Source organism: Mytilus edulis, chromosome 3 (assembly GCF_963676685.1).
Source record: "Mytilus edulis chromosome 3, xbMytEdul2.2, whole genome shotgun sequence".
NCBI classification, from domain to species: Eukaryota; Metazoa; Mollusca; class Bivalvia; order Mytilida; family Mytilidae; genus Mytilus; species Mytilus edulis.
Window position 1 is genome coordinate 42,589,728 of NC_092346.1, and position 24,514 is coordinate 42,614,241.

The 24,514-nt window shown below is 32.4% G+C and overlaps 2 protein-coding genes across 3 annotated transcripts; both read left to right on the forward strand.

Moving 5' to 3' along the window:
* Positions 1 to 433: 433 nt before the first annotated feature.
* LOC139516561 (molybdenum cofactor biosynthesis protein 1-like) lies at positions 434 to 19,380 on the forward strand. Of its 2 annotated transcripts, none has more exons than XM_071306742.1 (11): positions 434 to 719; positions 1,402 to 1,510; positions 2,201 to 2,368; positions 3,122 to 3,354; positions 4,031 to 4,102; positions 4,667 to 4,819; positions 12,190 to 12,300; positions 13,000 to 13,120; positions 13,569 to 13,616; positions 16,415 to 17,264; positions 18,536 to 19,380. In XM_071306742.1, exons 1-10 carry the CDS (start codon positions 552 to 554, stop codon positions 17,203 to 17,205), a joined length of 1,974 nt encoding a protein of 657 aa, XP_071162843.1. In that variant the 5' UTR covers positions 434 to 551; the 3' UTR covers positions 17,206 to 17,264; positions 18,536 to 19,380. The 2 variants fall into 2 exon arrangements, with proteins under 2 accessions (XP_071162843.1, XP_071162842.1); XM_071306741.1 differs by having other exon boundaries at positions 463 to 719; positions 18,546 to 19,380.
* LOC139516562 (uncharacterized) lies at positions 9,979 to 11,249 on the forward strand. Its single transcript, XM_071306743.1, has one exon. It carries the CDS (start codon positions 10,074 to 10,076, stop codon positions 11,148 to 11,150), a length of 1,077 nt encoding a protein of 358 aa, XP_071162844.1. The 5' UTR covers positions 9,979 to 10,073; the 3' UTR covers positions 11,151 to 11,249.
* Positions 19,381 to 24,514: the final 5,134 nt, after the last annotated feature.

The window sequence follows — 24,514 nt, forward strand, 5'->3', positions numbered from 1 at the left end:
ATTTGTACCAATTTATAATGTTATTTTTTTGTTTCCAATACAGCATATTGTTTGCTGGAGGTTTGAAATTACTTCAACCACTGTAAACAAATAGGGGCCTTGGTGGCCGTGTTGTCTGAGTAGTTAATACTACTTAAATCACTATCCAGTCAACACTGAGGTTGTTAATTTGAAACCCTGCTCATGCAAGGCAGGACAGGAGTTTTGAGTAAAAGAAGTCAGGCCAGATGTAAATTAATGTTAAAAAAAAGTCAGGATAAACTAATAAAATAAAGGCAGGACCGCAAAGTAAGATAAAAAGGCAGGACAGAGAATACAACTAAAATAATGTAAGACAAAATTTTTCATCATTGGCAATATTCAAAATGATATGTGATCACAAGTGCATTTAACAAGGTTACCCGCCTAATATCGGAATCTACACTTTACCGTTAATATATGACTAGTTCCCTGTTAGCCTATATTGCTTTTTACCACCCACAGTGTACAAGAGACCAGTTTTGTAATGAAACGAACTTGTGATCAGTGAATTTTTAAGAAAAATAATACAAATGACTAGACTTTCAAAGATTTTTGTTTCCTTTTGGTCAAGAACCCAACCATTTCAGTCCAGTGGAAAGGTTGTCACAGCACAATGGAGGAGATCTTGTGCATCAATAGCCCCAGCAGTTCGCGTTGCAGAAAGAAGTCAGATTCAGGACAGTGATGATGAAATTGAGGTATTTGAACAGTTATGTCATTAATTTTGCATTCATTTAAAGCGTTGTTAAATATTTGAACAACAACAATTTCTCTGCAATTATCAACTTAATTCTGTTTGATACTGATATAATGCTTAAAAAAATAGCTTTATAAAAGGGGGCGTGAAGCACAGACACTTTTGCACCAATAAGGGTTTTACTATCCACACTCGTACGAAAAATAAGAGTGTGGGTAGTAATCCCCTTATTGACAGAAACAAGTGCCTGTAGCGTGAAGGTTGGGTGTACATTGATGACAACTACCCTTGCGGGAAATCTCTCATGGCAAATCCGAAATTCGCATGATTTACACTTTTGAACTAGCTAATGTTGCAAATACATCTAACCATAGGTAAAAACTGTTGATGAAGAATATGTTTAATGTGCAAACTGTGAAGTGAAGTCATATATTTAGAAGTTCTTTGATTTACAGGTGAGCATTACCTTCAGCAGTGACACCAAAACGAATTAAGGTTGACATTGTTTTCTTGACAAACATTATTTCAGTATGGTACAATTATATGTATCATCCTCAAAATATCAGTCTTAACAACATATGTACAAAACCTTAAATCAAGAGTGTTATATAGAACATGTATGATGTGTATATGGATATGATAATGTTCATGATGATCATGATGATGTTTTATTATTCTTTTAGGTAAAATCAAAGCAAGAGGCAACTGAGATATCTCCTAATCTAACAGATAAATTTGGAAGACATCATACATATCTTCGAATTTCTCTCACAGAAAGGTGCAATTTAAGATGTAAGACATATTTTATACATGATTTATATACAAATGATAAATGAAACTTTAGAAGGTAGTAAAGAGTGGTAGTTTTATCCAATCATCGGCATATCAATTTTAATTTGCTAATCGTAACTAATATAGTGTATATATATATATATATGTACGGAGATGCACCAGACTCAATTTACTCCTACTATGCGGGATTTGACAACACTATAACCATCCAGAATGAAAGCAATTGAAGTTCAACTACATGCCTTCACATTGAGCAAAACTCATACTTTATTGTCAGTTATAAGGTAAAAAAAACTCCACCATGACAAAATGTGAAACAATTAAAACAAGGAAACAGGAAAACAAATAGCCTTTTATATGACAAAATATTATCGGAAAAAAATAATTTACCCTTTTTTAATATTTTCTCATAAACCTGTACAATGTCGTATGTGGAGATACACACATATCTCAGAACTCATGTAGTGAATGTTTTGTATCTTATAGCAATACACAACCTCTGTCTGTCTAAACATTTCCATATAAAACCTCATGCTTTACCATCAACAGACAGAGGGTTCCTTATTATTGTTTTATGTACTGTCTGCATTCCACTGTATTTACAAAGGTTCTTATCAGAATAAATAGTTTGTGAGTCATTAAAATGAAGTAAATATTTATTACAGTTTATGATCATATTTTATACTGTAGGTCAGTACTGCATGCCTTCAGATGGAGTAGAATTGACACCAAAACAAAAATTATTGTCCACAGGGGAGATAATCAAGTTATCAGAACTTTTCGTCAAAGAGGGAATACAGAAAATACGATTAACAGGAGGAGAACCTTTAGTCAGATCTGATCTTATTGAAATAATTGGTAGGTTATAATTAGTTGTGGGTAGAATGTAATGCTATGTTAAGATTGAATTTAGCAATAGAGCTTGAGGTTTAGGACAGAATAGTTCCATGAAAATTGTTAAAGTTGATTCAAAGTTCAACTTTCACACTTCTGGACAAGATTTAGTGTGATGGCGAAGTGTGAAACTTTTTAATTTTTGAATTTATTAATATTGATGAGCCAGTGAATTTGTTTTGAATTATTTCAAATTTCAAATGATTAGAACAACATTGACAATTGAATAAATGTTTTTTAAAGAAATAACCAGAAATGTCATTTTTTAGATAGATTTTTTTTTGGATTGGGATATTATATACTAATATGTAAATTATTTGTGACTTATTAACCAATTTACATAGCTGACATGGCTTAACTAGGCTGCAACTGGACATTGTCAAACCACAATATAACAAACAATTGAAATTAGATTGATTGATTGACAAGCATTAGGTCTATACCACATCAGATCAAAAGGATATATCATGGAATTCGAAATAATAGTACTAGAGAATTAAAAATGTGAAATGAAATAATGGAAATGACAAAGAAAAAATCTTAATATCTTCTTTTGACAAATGTCATCTAATATTATAATTATGCTGATAGCATCTGTTTTGGGAAATAAAAGAGTAAAGAACCTCAAATATATGTTTTTTTATATTTCAAAATCCGGTGTTAGTAGTACATGTATATAGAAAGATAATATATGAGATGTTTCTATCATTATTGCAGGTGCTTTAAATGACCTGCGTCCACATGGGTTAGAAAACATTGCAATGACAACAAATGGCATTACATTAGCAAGAAAATTACCTCAGCTGAAAGCCAATGGGCTTGATAGTCTCAATATTAGTTTAGATACATTAATTCCTGCCAAGTTTGAGTTTATAACCAGAAGAAAAGGTTGGGATCGAGTAATGAAAGGGATAGATACTGCAGTAGAGCTGGGATATGGTCCAGTAAAGGTAAAAATTAAAGTTTAATTAAGGATATTGAAAGACCATCATGTTATATACTGTGGATTCATTAATATTCGTTGAATACCAATTTTCATGGATTTAGTTGGTACAGGTAAACCACGAAATTAAATATTCAATGAATGACAAATTTCCCATAGGCTTGTATGCAGACTTTGGCAACACCATGTAATTAGATATGCATGAACATGTAAGTTTTCCTTAATCGAAAATTGGTAGCCATGAAAATAAATGAATCCGCAGTAACATTAAATTCATTGGTTGACCTCTAGATGTTTTTAATGTTGTTAGGTTTAATGTCTAATAACAGATTTGATATAATTCCCTTATCTATTAACCATGTTAACTATAGATTCTTATCCATGCATCATTTCTTCCCTCCTTCCTTTTGCTTTTACAGACACTTTTGAGTTAGCAGACAATGACTGAAATCACTTAAATGCTGTTTTCTACATCAAAGTGGATTAGTCATATCTTGCTATTTGATGTGAACCAATGCTCCACTTATATCTAAGAATTTTTAGGGCATATGGTTTATATTTTATTGTAATATTTCTGTCTTTTCTTAAACAAAAAAATGAATATTTAATGTGAAATGGAATGTATAGGTGTAAGTTGTGTATTATAACTTGAAACATTAGAACACATGTGTACTTTCTTATAGGTGAATTGTGTGGTAATGAGAGGTGTCAATGAAGAGGAAATCTGTGATTTTGTTGCATTAACAGAAAAGAAGGTATGGAACTTAAAATGAAAAAAAGAAGATGAGGTATGATTGCCGATGAGACAACTCTCCACAAGAGACAAAATGACACATAAATTAACAAGTACAGGTCACTGTACGGCCTTCAACAATGAGTTAAACCCATACAGTGTAGTCAGCTATAAAAGGCCTTGAAATGACAAATGTAAAACAATTCAAACTAGAAAAATAAATCTGTCATTTATGTACCCTAGGTCTCGGTCATGATTTATATGGGATACTTCATATTACTGATGATGATAATTAAAAACTATATTAAACTAGGACAACATTTTGCCAAACTGACAAACTTTTAAATGGATTCAAGTTGCAATACACTGAATTTTTTTGTACAGACAAAAAAGTGAGGCATTTTTATTATAGGTTTAGCTGATTGACAGGAGTGCAATACAATTGATATTAATTGTGGGTTGAAACCAAATCAAAACGCAAATTGTAATAATATAAAAATTTGAACTAAGAGAAACTACTATGAAACATTGAAACTTTAGGAAACACTGTATGTATTTATATGATGATTAATATTTATGATTTTAGAATGTTGACATTAGATTTATTGAGTATATGCCATTTGATGGCAATAAATGGAATTTTAAGAAGATGGTGTCATACAACGATATGTTGGATATTATTAAAACAAGATGGCCAGATATTCAGAGAATACAGGATAGACCAAATGACACCTCAAAAGTATGTAAACATAAGCCTAATTTAATTTGATAAAGGTCTTTTTAAATCATTTTGAATTTCAAGAATGTTTTCTAGAAGATCCCTTCTTGATGAATTGAATGTATTGGGTTGTCAAATGCACTTCAAAAATTTGATTGGTGGTGATTGTTTTTGAAAAATTGAAAGATTACAAGAAGAAGACATATGTAGAAAACTAATTTTTATCTTGTATGCATGTAGAGGTGAAATAAAAAGTGCAAACCAATCCCCCATCCAAAAGAGGAAGAATAATGGTATAAGGATAACCATAGGCAATACTAAAAGATTTATTTGTTTACAAAATGTTTTATATACTCATATGCACTCATGTTTAGCGAATGGTCCTACGACACGATCAGTGAACAAAACTTAATTGGATCGACACGTAAAGATACGATCATTGTCATTGGTCGCTTCAAACCTGATTCGACCTTCAAGCGCTGAAGCTTCGCCCAGACACACATGCTAACAACTCACATGATAAACATAGCAAGAGTTTTGTGAATGAATCAATGGGTGAAATGTGTATTTGTTTACACATATCATCGGGAGTTTCCCTTGCATTTCTAGTGTTGATGTGTAAATTTTATAAATGTATAAGTATAAGTATTATTCAAGTCTTTTGTTTTACGTTTGATCAATGTAGATATCTTTTCACGGCGTCACAGAGATATAAAGTCAATTAGATCCCATGCACATGCAGAGGCGGATCCAGCCTCAAAAGGTGCGAGTTTTTTTTTTTTGTATTTAATTTTGTTTTTTTTGAAAGGGGGGGGTCATACAATAGGAAAAATGGGTGTTCCAACCAGTCCATACGTCTCCATTTAAAAACATTGATCGTCAATGTATTCGCCACTGACATGTTATTTCTGTTTTTAAATGTTTAAAAAGGAAGAAGATTACGTCAATAATTAATAAACGACAAAAATATCCAAAAAACTGTTCAAGGTACACATTCAATTAGAAAGGAAAGCCTTAAATAACTAACTAAACAAATACGCTCCACTATATGGTCAATCAACGGAAGGAATGGATGTCATATTCCTGACTTGGTGCTGTATATATGTATATGTTGTTGTATACCCAATTATATACGTAAATCAAATGTATCTGATTGTATGCCCTTTATGGGCCCTGTAATTTGGGAAATTATTCTATTCTATTATATATGTCGGTCTAGTACACTACATGCACTTCGAATTTGTGGATTAAATTTCATCGGGTATGGAAAATCTTAAACTTCCATGTCAATAGCAAAACCAAGGTTAAACATTTGACACAAAATAAAAAGCTAACAAAACAAGTTTAACTCCGCCACATACTAATTGTAAGAGCCTGTCCAAACCAGGAGCCAGAATTTAGTAATTGTCGTCTGTTGATGTGGGTATATTTGTTTTTCGTTTATATCGATTTTACATAAATTTTGTCATTAGAGTTCTTGTTTAAACTACATTTGTCATTTCGGGGCCTTTAATATTGGACTATGCGGTTGCTCATTATTGAAGGACGTACGGTGACATATAGATTTAAATTTCTGTGTCATTGGATCTCTTGTGGAAGAGTCGCATCATTGACAATTATACCACATCTTTATATGTACCACATATCAGGTGCTTATTTATTTTTTTTGTAAATATGTGACAAATGCTAAACATCACAACATATAATAATAGCTAGTGTCAACGGTGATGTATTTTTTTACCTTGTTATATGTATTAATGTTTTACTTGTGCATTAATTTGGTTCGAAAAGACGAAACACTATATATCTGGTCATTGCTATTCTTTTTGCAACCATTTCGCACTTCATCACACCTTGGCATACATGTAGTATGCTAAGCGTTCTGTTTAACTGTTAATATAAAAACATGTTTTGTTCACATCTTCTGGTGTCCATATAAAATTGAGAATGGAAATGGGAAACGTGTCAAAGAGACAACAGCCCGACCATAGAACAGACAACAGCAGAAGGTCACCAACAGTTCTTTAATCCAGCGACAAATTCCTGCACCCGGGGGCGTCCTTCGGCTGGCCCCTGGGCAAATATATATACTAGTTCAGTGATACTTGTAATGAACGCCATACTAAACTCCAAATTGTATACAAGAAACTAAAATTAAAAATATACAAAAGACTTACAAAGGTGAGATGCTCCTGACTTGGACATGAATAGTTTTCTCATTAACAATCATGCACATTGCATTTCACCAGTGGGGCTAGGGGAGGAAATTGTTATCCGATTGATAGATGGCCCATTTACAATCATACTACATCTCCATTACGATCCGAACATTCGAAATGCATCAGGGGCATTATTTACGATTTTGCTTTGCTTGGTAAGAACTGAAATTGTCACAGACAGGATGAGGGGGGGGGGGAGGGTATTGATAGTCGTTTCTTAACAATCATACTGCATCTCTATATCATTGTATCATTGGATGGTTTCACCCAACAAAATGGAGGCCATAGTGGGAATAATTTTAAGCCCCGCAAGGGAACTGATGGTTTTCTCCTAACAAAGAAAACATCAATATAACTGAAAACTAGAAAATTAAAAACAAATTTTAACAATAATAATGTTTCACCAAGTCTTATGGTCAATCATATTTCTTATACATTAAGAACTCCGTGATGTCAATATCACTGAAATTTGCATTTTGAAATAATTAAATCCAAATTATCATTGTTTAAAGTTCAACTGATCAACCTTTTTTTAACGTTTTGATTATCTGTTTTAATGCACAACATGAAATAATGTCTTTCTGAACTAAAAATAAATGAAAGCACGAAAAATTGCATTTTCGGAGTTTAACTAAGAGTATAATGAAAATGTTAAATATTCTACAGTTTTCGCTTCTTTGGAGGTAAACAGGCAATATACTCCGACTCATCATCAAATGCATCAGGACCTACTGTGTCCATCTCAGTACACCCAAAACTAGGGGACTGCGTCGGATTGCAAACCGTCATCGGCAAAGGAGACCCTACTGGCATTCTTCTTTGGTTCATCATTAATGGCGATGCATTAAATTGATACGGCATTGGCATTGGTCCCATCGGATAATATCCATAGGTTGGCATATACTGTACGGGAGGAGCACTCGCGGAAGTTACTGTTGAACTAGTTGTAGTCGTCGTAGTTTGAGGGGTCTTGAATTTTGGAAACTCGACACCTCTGTCCTCCATGAATCTCTGGATTGGATTCTTTGGTTTTTCAGTAGGTCCGCGATTATCTTTTTGATATTTCTCCAAAATTTGACCAAAACACCTGGCAGCCGAGTCCAAGTCTTTAGGTATAATGCCACGGTAATGTTTATCTAAAATTGCAATGTCAGGGTGAATTGCACCCATGGAAAGTTGTCTTAAACCAAAACTTCCTACCGGATAGTACTTATCTGTGTTTGTGTTTACAAGATGAGGTAACACTCTACTGAAAAATGTGTCGCATGTATTCTCATATGTTTGCTTTTTTAAATGAAGGTTTTGTTTCACCTTCTCAAGATCCTTGGTTATATTTTTGACTGTTGTGGATGCGTCGCAAAACTGCTTTTTCTCAACATCGTGCTTGTCAAGATCATTACACATCTGTGGACCTTCGCAAACTCCAAGTTCGCAATTCCGCTTCGTATGTCCTAGTCTCATGTGACACTGTCCACACTGAGATTTAGTTTTGTCAATCTTTATATTTGGATTGGTGAACTTTTTCTCCAAAGACTTGAGGTGTTCTTTAGCGCTTTCAAACTCCACACTTTTAACATGAACTTCATCTTCTAGCTCATCAATCAACAACTGTAATGGAGATCTGTACACACTTTTTCGTAACTGACGCTTACAATCGGACTCAATTGCTTCAACAGGATCTCTGCTGGATTCGAATAAGCATTTCGGTTCCATAACATCTCTCTTATCTGTTGAAAACCCACTAACTTGTGGGGAGCATCCGTCAAAAATTCTCAATTTCATCCGTCTCATGTATGTTCCCTCGATCTCCCTTGAGCATCTAAAGGCTTCCGATATACACGTATCACTAACAGCAATTATCCAGTTTTCTTCATCGTCAAGATATTGGATTCCAAACATTTTCCCTACTAAGCTAGGTATCCGACACTGAATGTCACTTTTTAATTCCTCATACGTGCATGGAGTTTCTGGAATATTGAACTTTCTTATTTTCCCAGGCCCATACGTTACTTGAACTTGTGTCGTGTCCATGATCAAGATCTTTGTTCTGTGGCTGAAACTCGTGCATCCAAAGCTACATTCGGTTTAGTCTATTTCTAAACATCAGGTCATTTAAGCTTCATACATGTTAAATGAACTGTTATAGATCAAAGTTATCAGTGTACTAAACCCCCTCTTCTGGACGATACCACTGGGCTTTTTTTGTTTTTTGAAAGGTAAGCTTTACTCACTTTCCGTATACTAAAGTTATTTGAGGGTGTGAATGGGGTTTACAAAACAAAATTACAAATAATATTTAAAAACTGCAAGACGAGAGTATAAAATAAGAAAGAAGGATTAGAGAAAATTAGTGAAAGTAGATATAGAATAGCGAATAATGGGTGCAAATCTATAAAGAATACAGAAAATGACCTCAAACGTGAATTATAAAATACACAAATGAAAGACCCCACATTTAGACCCTTTTAAATTGTTTTAGAATTAAAAAAAAGTTGTTAGGAACAATGTACCGGTATTAACATATTTATGGATTTCATGAAATATATTTTAAAAAAACACCACAAAAATAACACTTGAGCAGTTTTTAATCACAAAGTCACATCTGAAAAAGGGCACGAACCAAATCGATAAGTAGAACAAAAAGAGACAACACAATTGACCCAATATAAAAAGTAGGAAACCACAAAAATACCCCCCCCCCCCCCCCACGTTTCCCCTCGAAAATAACAGATTACAGAGGCACCATTTCATTTAAATTTAGTTATACAATTCTTTAAAAAAAAATTGAAGCAGTTGCATAGTCCGAGAAATGTATATTTTCCTTTCTGTTATATAACCGAAACGTCATTAAATCCATTTATTATTTATTTTTTTAACCCCATAAGATCAGTCATTTTTTTGGCGAAAATAAGAATAGAAAACAGTTATCTATGTATTAGCCCGCCCATATTATTTAACTAAGCCAATCGCATGCATCCATAAATAAGCTATTTCGCGCTCACTTAATATTTGGCGCATTTCTGAATAGATTGCCGGAACCTTACATTATAATAAAAATGGCAACAAAGAAAAATATTTACGGCCGGGAATACTTAGCAGGAAAGGCTACCGGGCGAGACATGAGAAGTTTAATAGTACAGGAAATGATAGAAGCTGGTGCAAATTTGAAAACTGGTGAAGTACCAAGAGGAGTGTACACAAAAATCGCCGACAAATTTAAGATTAACAGACAGTCTGTAACAAATTTCTGGAAGAGATATGTGTCAGAAGGTACAATATCACAGAAAAAGAAAGAAAAAACAATGCTTGGAAGGAGAAAATTAAATGAACCAGACGTCAGATTAATTGAATTTATTAAGAAAGAAAATCCCTCAATTACAGCCAGGGAACTGAAGGATACGTTACTTCGTTATTCGCCTGCGAGTGCTAATGTAGATGTGTCAACTATTTATCGCACAATGTCCAGAGATCTTGATTTTACATTCAAACGATTACATCGTCCGTCCGGGGATAGATTTACACCGAGAAATATGAGATATACCCAAGCGTATTTAGACTTTTGCCAAACTAAAAGGCCACATCAAATCAAGTTCATGGACGAGAGCGGATTCAAATTAGTCACTACAAACAGAAATTATGGGCATTCGAAAAAGGGGGAACAGTGTATTGAAATAGGAAGATTTATTGAAGGTGCAAATTTAACTTTAAACTGTTTGATTGGTCTTGACTGCGTTTTGTATTTTAATTTTGTTGACGGTCCTTCAAATTCAGAGCGTTATCTTAATTTTTGGCACGAGGCAAGTTTGTCACAGGACTGTTATGGCCGACCGACCTTTTTACCGGGAGATTTGATAATTGTTGATAATTGCGCCATCCACCACAATCAATCTGAGAGAATCCTTAATACTTTCTTTAATATGCAAGGCATTGATTATGGGTTTCTTCCGGTATACTCACCGGATCTGAATCCCATCGAAATATGTTTTTCAAAAATTAAAACTGTCATAAAACAAGAAAGATTTAAGGAACTTGTCAGCAAAAACCTTAAATTAGCCGTGATAAAAGCCATTCAGGAAATAAATCAGTCTGATATTCATGGATTTTATAGACATACCGGCTATTTTAATGTTTAGATATTTTGTTTTGTTTCATTGCAACAGTGAGTAGTTGTAGTAAATTCTTTTGTAGTCACGTGAGTTCATTGATGAAATTAAATCAATACTATGATTGTTGTGTTTATCTTATTGGCCAATGAAATCGATCGATACATTTCAATTTCTTCAATACAAACAACTTTGTTAGTAGTGATCGGGCAATCGCTAAACATGAGTGCATTTGGGTATAAAATAGGTTTTGTTATAGTGCTGCTGATTTAGGAACTACATGAATATAGATAAAGAATTAAAATTAAGCACTATTCGACTGCTCTATGGAAGTATGTACAGGACTGGTGTAGTTTTAAACTAACAGTAACTTGCTGCTTGGGCCAGTACAAAATGTTGAAATGTAATAGAAAAATAAATTATATTATTAAATATTAATCTAGTTGTTCAGGAAGTGGAAATAAGATCTTTATGTTTAATCTTAACAAGAATGTGTCCCCAGTACACAGATGCCCCATCCACACTATCATTTTCTATGTTCAGTGGCCCGTGAAAATGGGGGAAAATCTCTAATTTGGCATTAAAATTAGAAGATCATATCATAGGGAACATGTGTACTAAGTCTCAAGTTGATTGGACTTCAACTTCATCAACAACTACCTCTACCAAAAACTTTAACCTGAAGCAGGACAGACGGACGAATGGACGGACAAACTGATGGACAAACGGATGGCCAAACTGACAAACGAACGGACGCACAGACCAGAAAACATAATGCCCATAAATGGGGCATAAAAAAACCCATTTTGCCACTTTATTGCAATGAGAATTGTTGTATTAAAAAAGAAATGAAAGATACCAAAGGTTGTGACAGATAACTCAAAAGGTCAAAGAGAAACTGACAAAGGCATGTAAAAAACAAATAACGGCCAGAAAACAACAGTCTAAAAACACTACTGTGGAAACAAAAGCGGGAAATAGGATCCTTTACTTTAAATTTAGGTAACTTTATGTTCTGTTTGCAGGAATTTGATAGTGTATTTTAATACAAGTAGAATTATTTTCATAGGCTTACAAAGTGCCAGGATTTGAAGGACAGGTTGGTTTCATTACATCAATGAGTGAACATTTTTGTGGATCCTGCAATAGACTCAGAATGACTGCTGATGGTAACTTGAAGGTATTTTATTTAAACAATAGTCCTTACAAATATGCATCTTCCTTAACTCACAATACTTAAATACTAAAAAAATCATATCTGGATATTTTCAACTTCCTTCAATATTTTTAACTTTAAGGGGGTATCTAACACTTGAACTAAAATTAATTTGGCTCGTTTAATTTTCTTAAAATTTGGACAAAGTATTTACTTTGACCCTTTGCCAAAAAATCAAAAAATCAAAAAAATTGAACCAACCTTTTAATCAGAAAAATTACACTGGTTATATAGCAGTTTGACAAACACTCATTTTGATCATTGAGAAGCTTAATATTCCCTTAAGAACACAATGTCATTAAAATGTTCTGCTGATTTTACAGAGTTATCTCCCTGTAGTGTTAGGTACCACCTTAATAAGCTGACATAAATGTCACTCTTGTTGGAGATTACTTACCTAGATAGTTTTGAGGATTGGATTGATAATTGGTCTGAATTTATTATGATGATCAACTTTCATACCTACTCAGTAGTCACTACATGTTTGACGATACCTTGAATTTGAATAATACCTAATGCTCATGAACATTTTTCATCCCACATTTCTATGTTGATTGTGTAAATGAAAAGAAAACAATAAAATTATTAACAACACTGAACAAAACTTTAAAGTTTAAGGGATTTTTGCTATGAAGATATTTAAAAAAAGTTTTTTTATGACAGGTATGTTTGTTTGGAAATTCTGAGGTTTCTTTACGAGATATGATGAGAAGTACTGATAATGATACAGAGATACTGGATGTGATTGGAGCAGCTGTCCAAAGGAAGAAAAAACAACATGCAGGTGAGTGCTGTCAAGTAATCGACAAAATAGTGGCCTGAATTGATATAGTTAAAATAATAGTTTTGAAAGATTTTTTTATATTTTTTAAGAAGTATCTTATGTTTCATCTAATTGTGAAAAAAGAAAAAATCCCATACTGTACTATTTGTAACTGGTCAGGACTTTAATGATACATTTTAAAAAATATATAATTTATAGTTGTGTTTTAAATCTAATCACTCAATCAAGAATTTCATTTTGTAGTTGTTATCGAAGATTGTGCATTATAGGGATGAATTTTTTTTTTTATATTTTTAAAGGAAAACTACTTAGTACTAAATATTCCTTCAAGAAAACTCTATCTTCTTGTTCGAAAACTTTTTTTTTCACATTATAATGTTTTATATGTAGATTTTCTCAAACATTACTTTTTGAAGTAAAATCATTTGACTTTTATTTGATTTTGTAGGAATGTTTGATCTTGCCAAAATGAAGAACAGACCTATGATATTAATTGGTGGGTGAAGATTAGTAAGTAAAGGGAGATCTCAAAGTAGAATAAGATTTTTACTATTCTACAACCTATCAAAAAAAGTAAAGAAACATACTTAATATTGCTAGATCTTGCTACAGATAGCATGTTTAATTTTCACCAAGATTACTTATATACAGATCTAAAGAAAGATTTGTTGTACATTAAACATTTATACATATTAATTACGAACATGCTATACAAAGTTTACCTAAGTTTAGCAGAAGTATGCTAGCAATGATTTTATGTTGTTTTACAACTGGAACCATATGTGTACATATGATTTTAGCTTGAATAAATCAGGTTGTTAGTTTTCTAGTTAAATTGTTTCACATTTTGTCATGTCTGGGTCATTTAAGATGACTATTTGGTATGTATTTTGCTGATTGTTGATAATTGTGATGTGGCCTATAGTTGCTTGCATTCACTTCATTTGGAATATTGTGGATTAGTGCTGGCAATCATACCACATCTCCTTATTTATCAAGTATATCACTTTTTATACGACCCCAAGTGAATAGATCTTTATGAAATTTTCTCAGAAGGTTCAATACCACAAAAGGAAAGTTGGGATTGATTTTGTGGATGATTGTCCCAACCCATTAGGAATAAGGGGCCCAAAACAAGCATTTTTCTAGTTTCAGGATAATAAATTGTGTAGAAGTATTTCAATTGCTCTGAAATCATACCGCAATGTTTAAAACCACAAGTAGAAGGTTTGGATTCATTTTAGGAGTTTTGGGGCCAAAGTTTGCGAATTAAGGGCCCAAAAGGGGTCAAAAGAAGCATTTTTCTAGTTTCAAGACAATAACGTATATGTAATTGTATGGATCTCTCTGAAATTGTACTAAAATGTACCATATAACAAAGGGGAGGCTGGGATTAAGGTTTAGGTTAATTGCCCAAAATATGTAGGAATAAGGGGCCAAAAAAGAGCCAAAAAGAAGCATGTTTCTAGTTTCCAAACAATCATGACAATAACTTGTGTTTAAGTATATAGATCTCTCTGAAATTGTACTACAAGGTTCAATACTGCAATGGAAAGCATGGGATTGAGTTGGAGGATTATTGCTCCAAAGGGGTTTCAAAAAGTCGGGGGGGGGGGGGGGGGGGGGGTTGTTTACCAATTTTTGAAGGGCTTCCTTTTTTTCAAATTTCGAACAGTATTGTGCAATAGATTTGTTAAATCTTTGACCACATTAATTTTGTGACAAAAACCTATATTATGTCAAAAATTTAATCACAATCCAAATTCAGACAGAATCAAGCTTGAATATTGTGACCAAATTTGCCCCAACTTTTCAGGGTTCAACCACTGTGGTCGTATAAAGCTGCGTCCTGCGGAGCGCTCACCTGGTTTATTTTTTAGAGTTTTTTTTAGATAAAATATATCCTGTAAAAACATTGAATAGAAAAATGAAATAAAAAAATGGGGTCACCGTTCATTTACGCTCACAATCTGCCTTCGAAAGTAGCATATATTTTTGTCAATGTCCTTTTTTTCTGTTGAACTAATAGGAGAAATATCGGTAATATCGAAATAAAAAAAGAACTAAATTACAGAAATCGCTTAAATTTTGCAATTATTTAGTTTATGTACAGCATATTGGAAAACAACAATAAAAAATATAGGTCACCGATGAGTGAAAAAAGATACTTCAATTTTGATGCCAAAAAATGTCATTTTTGCACCAAAGGGAGATAATTTGGGACTTTTTCAATGATATCAACATTTTAAAAGTCACCTGGGGCCAACACGAATTGATTTTTTGGAATGATTTTTGGATCATATGATAAAGTAACAACTACTAAAGGTAATAAATAAAATTTGTAATAAAATACTAAAGTTTTTTTCAGAAAATCTTATACCTGCGAGCCTCCTTAAGTTCCCAAATATTCAGGATGTTTTTATTGTTGTGAAAATTAGGACACCTAAGGAATGGCAAAAATAAAAATGTTATTTTGAATTACAATAGGGTTATTTGTATGTGCAGCATTACCCTCAAAATTTTGTAATTTGAAAGATATCAAAACCATTATAGAACCTATCTTTGGTTTCATGTTAATCAATGTCTTGCTATATATTCATTAATATTATTGTTTGTAAACTTAACATTCGGTTTGCTAAGCTAGACCAGAAATTTTAGTTAAATTGTATACTCCATTGACCTGGTAGTTTGATTTGAACACAGATCACTTGCCGCTAATCAATTAAGTACACAAATCACCATTCAACTGTTCATTTTACTGGACCAGGTGTTTTATAGAACAAGGTTTCCTTATTGAAAGTAGGTTCTTATGCTGTTTACTAGGTGCATTCAATCAAATTTACTTTATCTGAAGTGGTGTGCATATTAAATAAATATATATATATATATATCAAGTTGTCGAAAAAAGTTAATTAAATTCTTGAAAATAATGAAATTATTGATTTTGGCATTGATTCTGACAATTGTTTTATTTTCTTTAAACTGTCAAGGGACATAAGTGTGGGTGTTAAATAGATAAACAGGAGTAATAAATACTTAGTTAAGTTTTTGCTGTTTCTCACCATTTATGGAAGTCTTTACTCATCTCTTATGTAAGGATTTACTCATCTTTAATGTAAGGCAAATGATGCCCCCCTACTTGGAAAACTTTTGGAGAAGTTTTAAAAATATAAGATTTTTTAAATGAATAAATTTAAAAAGCTGAAAATGTGCCAAATACCCTAGATCCTGAATCTGCCTCTTTGTTTTCTAACATTATTAATTATAACTAACTTAAACTGTCTTTAATTTCAGGAAATCAACAGAAATTTGATGGTCTTCCTTTCGCCAAGTCAAGAATCTTCAACATGGTGAATCATTTAAATCAGACATTTAAACCAAATTGTGCCATGATGGCTGTAAGAAATTTACACATCGATGAAAACAGTGCCTTCAAATATTGGGAAAAAGAACCAACTGATAAAGACGATATTACAGAAAATTATTGGGAAATAAAATTATCAGATGATTCTTCGGTAGTAAAGGGAGATAATAAGCACACCGCCACCATTAGTGATCATGTTTTTAATTCAAATGACAATTATTCTAATAAGCAGAGCTGTGATAAACAATTAACCCATGTTGATTCTTCTGGAAAAGCTAAAATGGTGGATGTTGGTGGGAAAAACGAATCATATAGAGTTGCTATGGCAACGGCAACTATCATTTTAGGGAAAGAAGCATTTGACCTATTGAGAGATAATAAGATAAAGAAAGGTGATGTTCTCTCAGTGGCCAATATTGCAGGAATTATGGGAGCTAAAAGAACCCATGATCTTATACCACTTTGCCATAACATTCCGTTGTCTAAGGTTAGTGTCGACTTCATGTTAGAAGATACAACCCACAGTGTGATAATCACCTCTGAAGTTAAAACTTATGGCAAAACTGGTGTAGAAATTGAAGCCATAACAGCTGTCAGCATTGCAGCAGTTACTATATATGATATGTGTAAGGCAGTTACAAAGTCAATGGTTATAAATGATATTAAACTTTTACATAAATCAGGTGGTGCTAGTGGGCAGTATAATATAGGAAAGAATTGACCAAACAGGTATAACAAACATTCAAATAGTGTCACATTTCATCATTGTTTGAACTTTAGGCCTTTTTTTTTTAATTAGTTGGTTTACGGATCCGCCGACCCGATTTTGTTTAAAAGTGAAATAAAATTAAAATTTTGATTTCGTGTTGTTTTTTATTCCGCCGACCCGATTTTTCGAGTGCTGTGAATAAAAAAATCCGAGGCGTTCCAAAACGTTTTGTCTGTGTCAATAAAGCGTTTGTAGTGAACGACGTATTTTGAAAAGCTTCGAAATGACGCAGACGAATTCAAAAACCCAACGAGGGAGGACCATGGAGTCTGACGGCTTCATCTACTTTCAGTTGAATATTAACTTTGATGGTCAACGTACTGAGAGCACTTTTATCAAATGCAAACCTAAGCAAACAATCGGCGATGCCATATTCGACAATATGGCTGATGAAAATGTTGCCATTGTCAAGGTACCTGTTGAAAATAAAACATTGATCTCAACTTTTTATTTCTTTGCCACCATTTCCACTTTTCAGCGAACGGGATTCATGCATAATTTAGATGCTAACAAATTTCTTGTCTGTACAAAATATGTGTTTTAGTCAAACTTTGGTACATTGCTATTTCTTCATCAGCATGATAGGATCATGAACACAGTTGATTATCAAACATTTCATAAATCAAAGAAATTTGTTTATGTCAAGTATATTGTCCTCAAAAGATTTTTGGGTCAAACATGCACATATATTCATACGTGAAGACCAGGTGCACCTTAAATGTGATGGTATTGTGTTCACCTGGAGAGTGAGAGATCTTGGGTTTGAACCTTGACCCGGTCAAATCAAAGACTTAAAAATTGGTATCTGCTGCTTCTTCGCCAAGCACGCTGCAATTGCAATTATTAAAGGAGTCAGAATAATGTGTTTGGGTAAGGTAACATATCTTTGGGGGAACTGTTACCTTGTGAGCTAGCACATTTAAATTCTGGCTCAGTGTGTCAGTTTAGCATTTCATTTCTCATTATCATATTCTCATTCTTATTATGCATCTGATTAGCCACTAGACATTAAACAACAATTGACCATCCATCCATCAAATGCAAAGCATATCAAGATAAGAGCTAAACTATTTCTCCTCCTCAACCCCTGTAATGTCATGAATGAACAGCATTTTTTTTTATTTTTTTTCCTCCGACTCAAATTTTTCAGAACAGTTATACGTGAACAAAAAAAAAATCTAAGATTGCTATTTTATTTTTATTTTTTTTACCTCCTCCGACCCTAACCTTTGACACTAGTTGTCCGTAAACCAACTAATTAAAAAAAAAAGGCCTTAATTAGAAAACTAAAGTGATGTTGAATCAATGATCCTATTTCAATGCTGATATTGGTTTCAAATATACTGTGGATTCATTTATTTTTGTGAGTACCAATTTTCGTGGATACAGGAAAACTTGTATGTTTGTGGATATTTAATTTCATGGTTTTGCCGAGGTCTACATACAAGCCTATTGATTTGTCATTCATTGAACATTTAATTTCGTAGTTTACCTTCAACCACGAAATCCATGAAAATTGGTATCCAACGAATAATAATGAATCCATAGTAATTGAATATGGTTGTGTATATTTAAATATGGTTGAAGTTTGATTGTTCTTCTAAGTTTAAATCTTGTTTATATTTTATTTGTTTTTATGCCCCTGTCACTAAGTGATACAGCTTTGGGCTATGTTTTCTTTTTTTCCTTTTGAGGGGAAAGTTTACTGTTTTCCTAAGATATTTTTTGTGTAAACAAAATATAAAGCAGTTAATTTTCCCCAAAAATTGTACTGATTGAAAGCTTGATATTACTTCTTTACGTTGCTCTTACTTGATTTGATACCAGGATGTCATACCACAGAGTAGTTACCTGTCTATTGTTCAATCTAAAATGCCATTTTGATATGCCAAGTATTGCACGATGTGTGAAACGTTAACTGTTTATGGTCTATTGGCATGGGAAGGGAGAAATTTCATGTAGGCATAGCAATCAAATATAATACCTCTTTTCCATTGTATGGATTTTTTTTTTTATATCGCTTATCCAGTATTTTCTTTATAGTGTACCTGCAATTTGTGGCATTTCTGAATCTGCATTTTTCCCCACAGGGTTTGTTTTCATTCTATTAAAATATGATGAATGTGTCATTTGTAAGATTTTAACTTTTTTTGAAATCCATTGCATTAAATTGTCATTATGTTTCAAGTTTGTAAAAAAAAGATTATTCAATTTGGTATAGCATTTTATGAAGCTGTCCCACTTTATGCTGACAGAAAGTAATCAATTTCATTTCTTGAGGCATTGCTTACAATAAGAAGAGAAGATATGCCAATTTTTGCTGTATATTTGTTGAGTAAGTTGTTAAATTCTTTATCTCATAATGTATAATTTTAAACTTGTTTAACATGTTTAATATAATATGCTACATAATTAGAATTTTAAAAGAATGTTGAATAGAAAAATTATATTATTTTTGATTGAACATGTTGAATAGGTATGATATTTAAGAAAACAAATTTTAGATTCAATTCTGTTTAAATAAGCAAAAATAAAATTGAAATATCTTGGAAAGTTCATATCACTTTATACCTGGTGTGAAAATTTCAGGAAAAGATCAACACTGGATCTAGTTACCTATCCACAGCTACACTGGATCTGAAGTAGTTAACTGTATTAGATGTTGTCAAGGCTTCTTTGAGAATTTTTCTCAGTATTGTGAATACCGTATGTAAACCCAATATTAAATTCTATGATGTGTTGGGAAGGAATACCTATCAATGCTTATGTAAACAAGTACAAATGTACTTATGTTTTAATTACTTGATATTTTGATTTTTGTTGACAATCACACTTGAAATCAAATATATCTAACATTGTAAAGTTGTGTTTGTTGTTTTTCATTGCTTTGAAAGTCTATGAAAATGTTGCTGGATAAAAGTATATTTATATCATTATGTTTTATTGCTTGACTTCATTTATAATTTACTGCTGACCTTTGAACATGATGAATAGTACAGTTAACCTTGCTACTTTTAATTTTGTTTAAAGATTAGAATCAGATGTTAATGATTTTATGTATAATAATTGTTTTGTATCTTCATTGTTATTGTTTTGTGTTCTGTTTTTTTTCTGTTAGAAAGATTTTCAGCATTTATATACAACTGCACATTTTTTATGCCTTTATTATAAGATTTGTTTGTTGTAAGTTTGGGGTCATTATCTAATGCAATATTCATGATGTTGCAAGCTCAAGATTTTTGTTTTTTTAACCCCATTTATTCTGAATATATCTCGAGTGTTATGTTTTAAAAAAACAACAAGAATTTTGCTAATATAATTGTATGATATAGTGCTTATAGCTTATGTCCATCTGTAGACAAAATAATTTCTATTCAATAACTGTTGATAAAGTAAAGCAATTATTCTGTTATTTAAATACAATAATCTTTTCTTCTAAGTGATTTTTTGGCTTTAGGTTGTATTTTCAGGTAATATCAAGTTTCATGTATTGTAGAACCTCACCTGATTTGAGACATGCTAAAAAGGGCATAAAACCTAAAGTTGTTTTTTAAATATTTTATTTGAAATCTGATTTTGATAGATTATGACTTTAGACATGTTAGATGACATAATTTTGAATATTAACCAGATTTTAACTTACTCATACAGTATCCAAGTTAAAGGGGAGTAAACATGGTTTATTTAGTCTGTGTAACCCTTCAGCAATTAAAGAAGTCCAAATTTTTTCTGAGTATGTTATTAAACAGTTTTCCATATACTTTTGAATCATTTTTATTCAAGGGATACCAATTTTCATGTAATTTGTTGTAACAAGTGAAGCACAAATTTAAATGTTGAAATAACAAATTTTCTATAGGCTTGTATGAAGACTTCAGCAAAACCAGGAAATCAAATACAGTAGAACCTGTTTAAACCGAACCTCTTCGGAACTTAAGATTTTGTTCGGTTTTGGCCGATATTCGGTTTTATCAGGTTCACAACGCATGCAATTTGATATGACGGTGCTTAAGAACATGTTTGGTTTAGACAGGTTTTCGGTTTATACAGGATTCGGTTTAGTCAGGTTTCACTGTAACTATGTAAATGCAAGTTTTTCTCAATCAGTGAAATTCACATTCACCAAAATAAGTGAATTCTTTCGTAATCATGTAAACAAAACATATAAAAGGCTTGCCAGAATCTGTTTTATATACATTTTTTTCTAAGTGTTTTTCTTAGGTGTCAACTTTTCAACTTTTTTAAATTTTGAACACTGGAGATGTACCTTTGTGAATATGTTTTTAGATGATTTGTATAAGAACTGCTAAACAATGTTTATAGTAATATTTAAGCTTACTTTCTGCAGTTGAACTATTGCTTTTGAAATTTTTTTACTTTTAACTTTCAGATTCATTCAATTATTGATAAATCAGTTACAAAAAAAATGTAGATAAACATGCAAGGTAGTGTTGACTTTCTCTTTTTTGTAAACAAACAATGTGTTGACATACATGTTCCACTACACATAATAAATATAGGAAAATTTCTAAGTTTCTTTTCAATTACTTTTTGGAGGCTCCCACCAATAACAGGAAAGTTGACAGCTATAACTTTTTAACATAAATTAACTAGTCTGTTATATATAATTATGTTATTTTTATAGGTTTACGGTATGCTATATGTATTCTATGAATAATATAAAAAATATTTTTGTAAAATGAAAATAATTCTATCACTATATATAATGCTCTTTTGCAATTTTATATAACTGCCATTCTTTTGGAATACTCAGGGGCAAACCAATGACTCAAATATTCTTCAAAAAGTAAATCATATTTAGTATATAGTTGTATAAGCATTTGCACATTTGATATCTTTTCCATGGATATTAATTGCCCCCACCGCCTCAGTCATGGTCCACTGACTTTGAAACAAGTTTAATGTTCATGATAACCAGTATCATAGGCAGATCTCCAACTAAGTATGTCAGTTTTTTGTCGAGCCTGCTTCATGATAACCAGTATCATAGGCAGATCTCCAACTAAGTATGTCAGTTTTTTGTCGAGCCTGCAACTTTTGTTGCACAAAGCTCGACATAGGGATAGTGATCCGGCGGCAGCGGCGTTAGCTAACTTCTTAAAAGATTTATATCATCAAAAATTGAATAATTGGGGTTCTTTGATATGCCGAATCTAACTGTGTATGTAGATTCTTAATTTTTGGTCCCGTTTTCAAATTGGTCTACATTAAGGTCCAAAGGGTCCAAAATTAAACTTAGTTTGATTTTGACAAAAATTGAATCCTTGGGGTTTCATATGCTGAATCTAAAAATGTACTTAGATTTTTGATTATTGGCCCAGTTTTCAAGTTGGTCCAAATCGGGTCCAAAATTAAACTTTGTTTGATTTCATCAAAAATTTAATAATTGGGGTTCTTTGATATGCCAAATTTAACTGAGTATGTAGATTCTTAATTTTTGGTCCAGTTTTCAAATTGGTCTATATTAAAGTCCAAAGGGTCCAAAATTAAACTAAGTTTGATTTTAACAAAAATTGAATTCTTGAGCTTTTTTGATATGCTGAATCTAAACATGTACTTAGATTTTTGATTATGGGCCCAGTTTTCAAGTTGGTTCAAATCAGGATCCAAAATTATTATATTAAGTATTGTGCAATAGCAAAAAATTTTCAATTGCACAGTATTCAGCAATAGCAAGAAATCTTCAATTGCACAGTATTGTGCAATAGCAAGTATTTTCAATTGCACAGTATTTCGCAATAGCAAAAAATATCTAATTGCACAATATTGTGCAATAGAAAGAAATTTTCAATTGATTGGAGTTATCTTTCTTTGTCCAGAATAGTAGTTGAATCAACTTAAATCATTGTTTTATACAATATACAATGTATATTCACTTTTACTAACAACTGATAAATTAAAACAATCTTTACCATTCAGTGATAACAAGCACCTTTTGTTACATTTTAATATTTTATGATGTATTTAAATGAGTAGTTATTGTTGCAAACTCCATTCGAAATTTGAATTGAGATCAGTTTTGGAAAAAGGGAAAGGGGATGTGAAAAAAAATGGGGGGAGGGGGTTAAATTTTTCTCATTTCAGATTTCATAAATAAAAAGAAAATTTCTTCAAACATTTTTTTGAGAGGATTAATATTCAACAGCATAGTGAATTGCTCAAAGGAAAAAAAGTATTTTAAGTTCATTAGACCACATTCATTCTGTGTCAGAAACCTATGCTGTGTCAACTATTTAATCACAATCCAAATTTAGAGCTGAATCCAGCTTGAATGTTGTGTCCATACTTGCCCCAACCGTTCAGGGTTCAACCTCTGCGGTCGTATAAAGCTGCGCCCTATGGAGCATCTGGTTGTGTTTTGGTCTGTCTTTCTTAAACTATATGCAATAGGTCTACTATATTTGGTGTATAAAATGATTGTAAGGTGTACATGTCTAGCTGACAGGTGTCATCTGACCTTGACCTCATTTTCATGGTTCAGTGGTCAAAGTTAAGTTTTTGAGTTTTGGTCTATTTTTCTAATACTATATGCAATAGGTCAACTATATTTGGAGTATGGGAATATTTTATGATCTATGTCAGTCGCGCAGGTTTTATTTGACCTTGACCTCATTTTCACGGTCCATTGCTAAGTGTTAAGTATTTGTGTTTTGGTCTGCTTTTCTTAATTTATAAGCAATAGGTCAACTATATTTGTTGAATGAAAAAATTGTTGGCTGTACATGTCTGCCTGGCATGGTTCATCTGACTTGACCTCATTTTCATGGTTCATTGATCAATGTTTAGTTTATGTCACAGTTGTAATAAAGCTTTATATTCAGGACTATCAACATAATTTCAATGATTAGTAAAGAAGCCGAGACATTCGGGCGTGTGCACTCTAGTGTTGAACTACTAATGGTAAGTCAGGAAAATTTAATGTACAGTTGTATGAGAATTTGCATGTCTCACTTCTATGTATATTACATGGCCCTGTCCCCTTCTTCATGCTTCATTGACCTTGACGATTTTGCAAAGTTTACATGTTCAAGTCTGGTTTTCCGTCAGTTTAACGGGAAATACTTACAAAAAGTCAATGGTACTGTAAGGTGTTATTCAGGTTGGTTTTTGTTCGCAAGAAGAGTCTAAAATCTTTGCTGTGTTCATTATTTGTGTTTTACAGCCGCATACAATACTGTGTTTAGTCATTATGGACATTGAAATGTTTACATAAGATTAAACTTCTCTACTTTGAACAAAG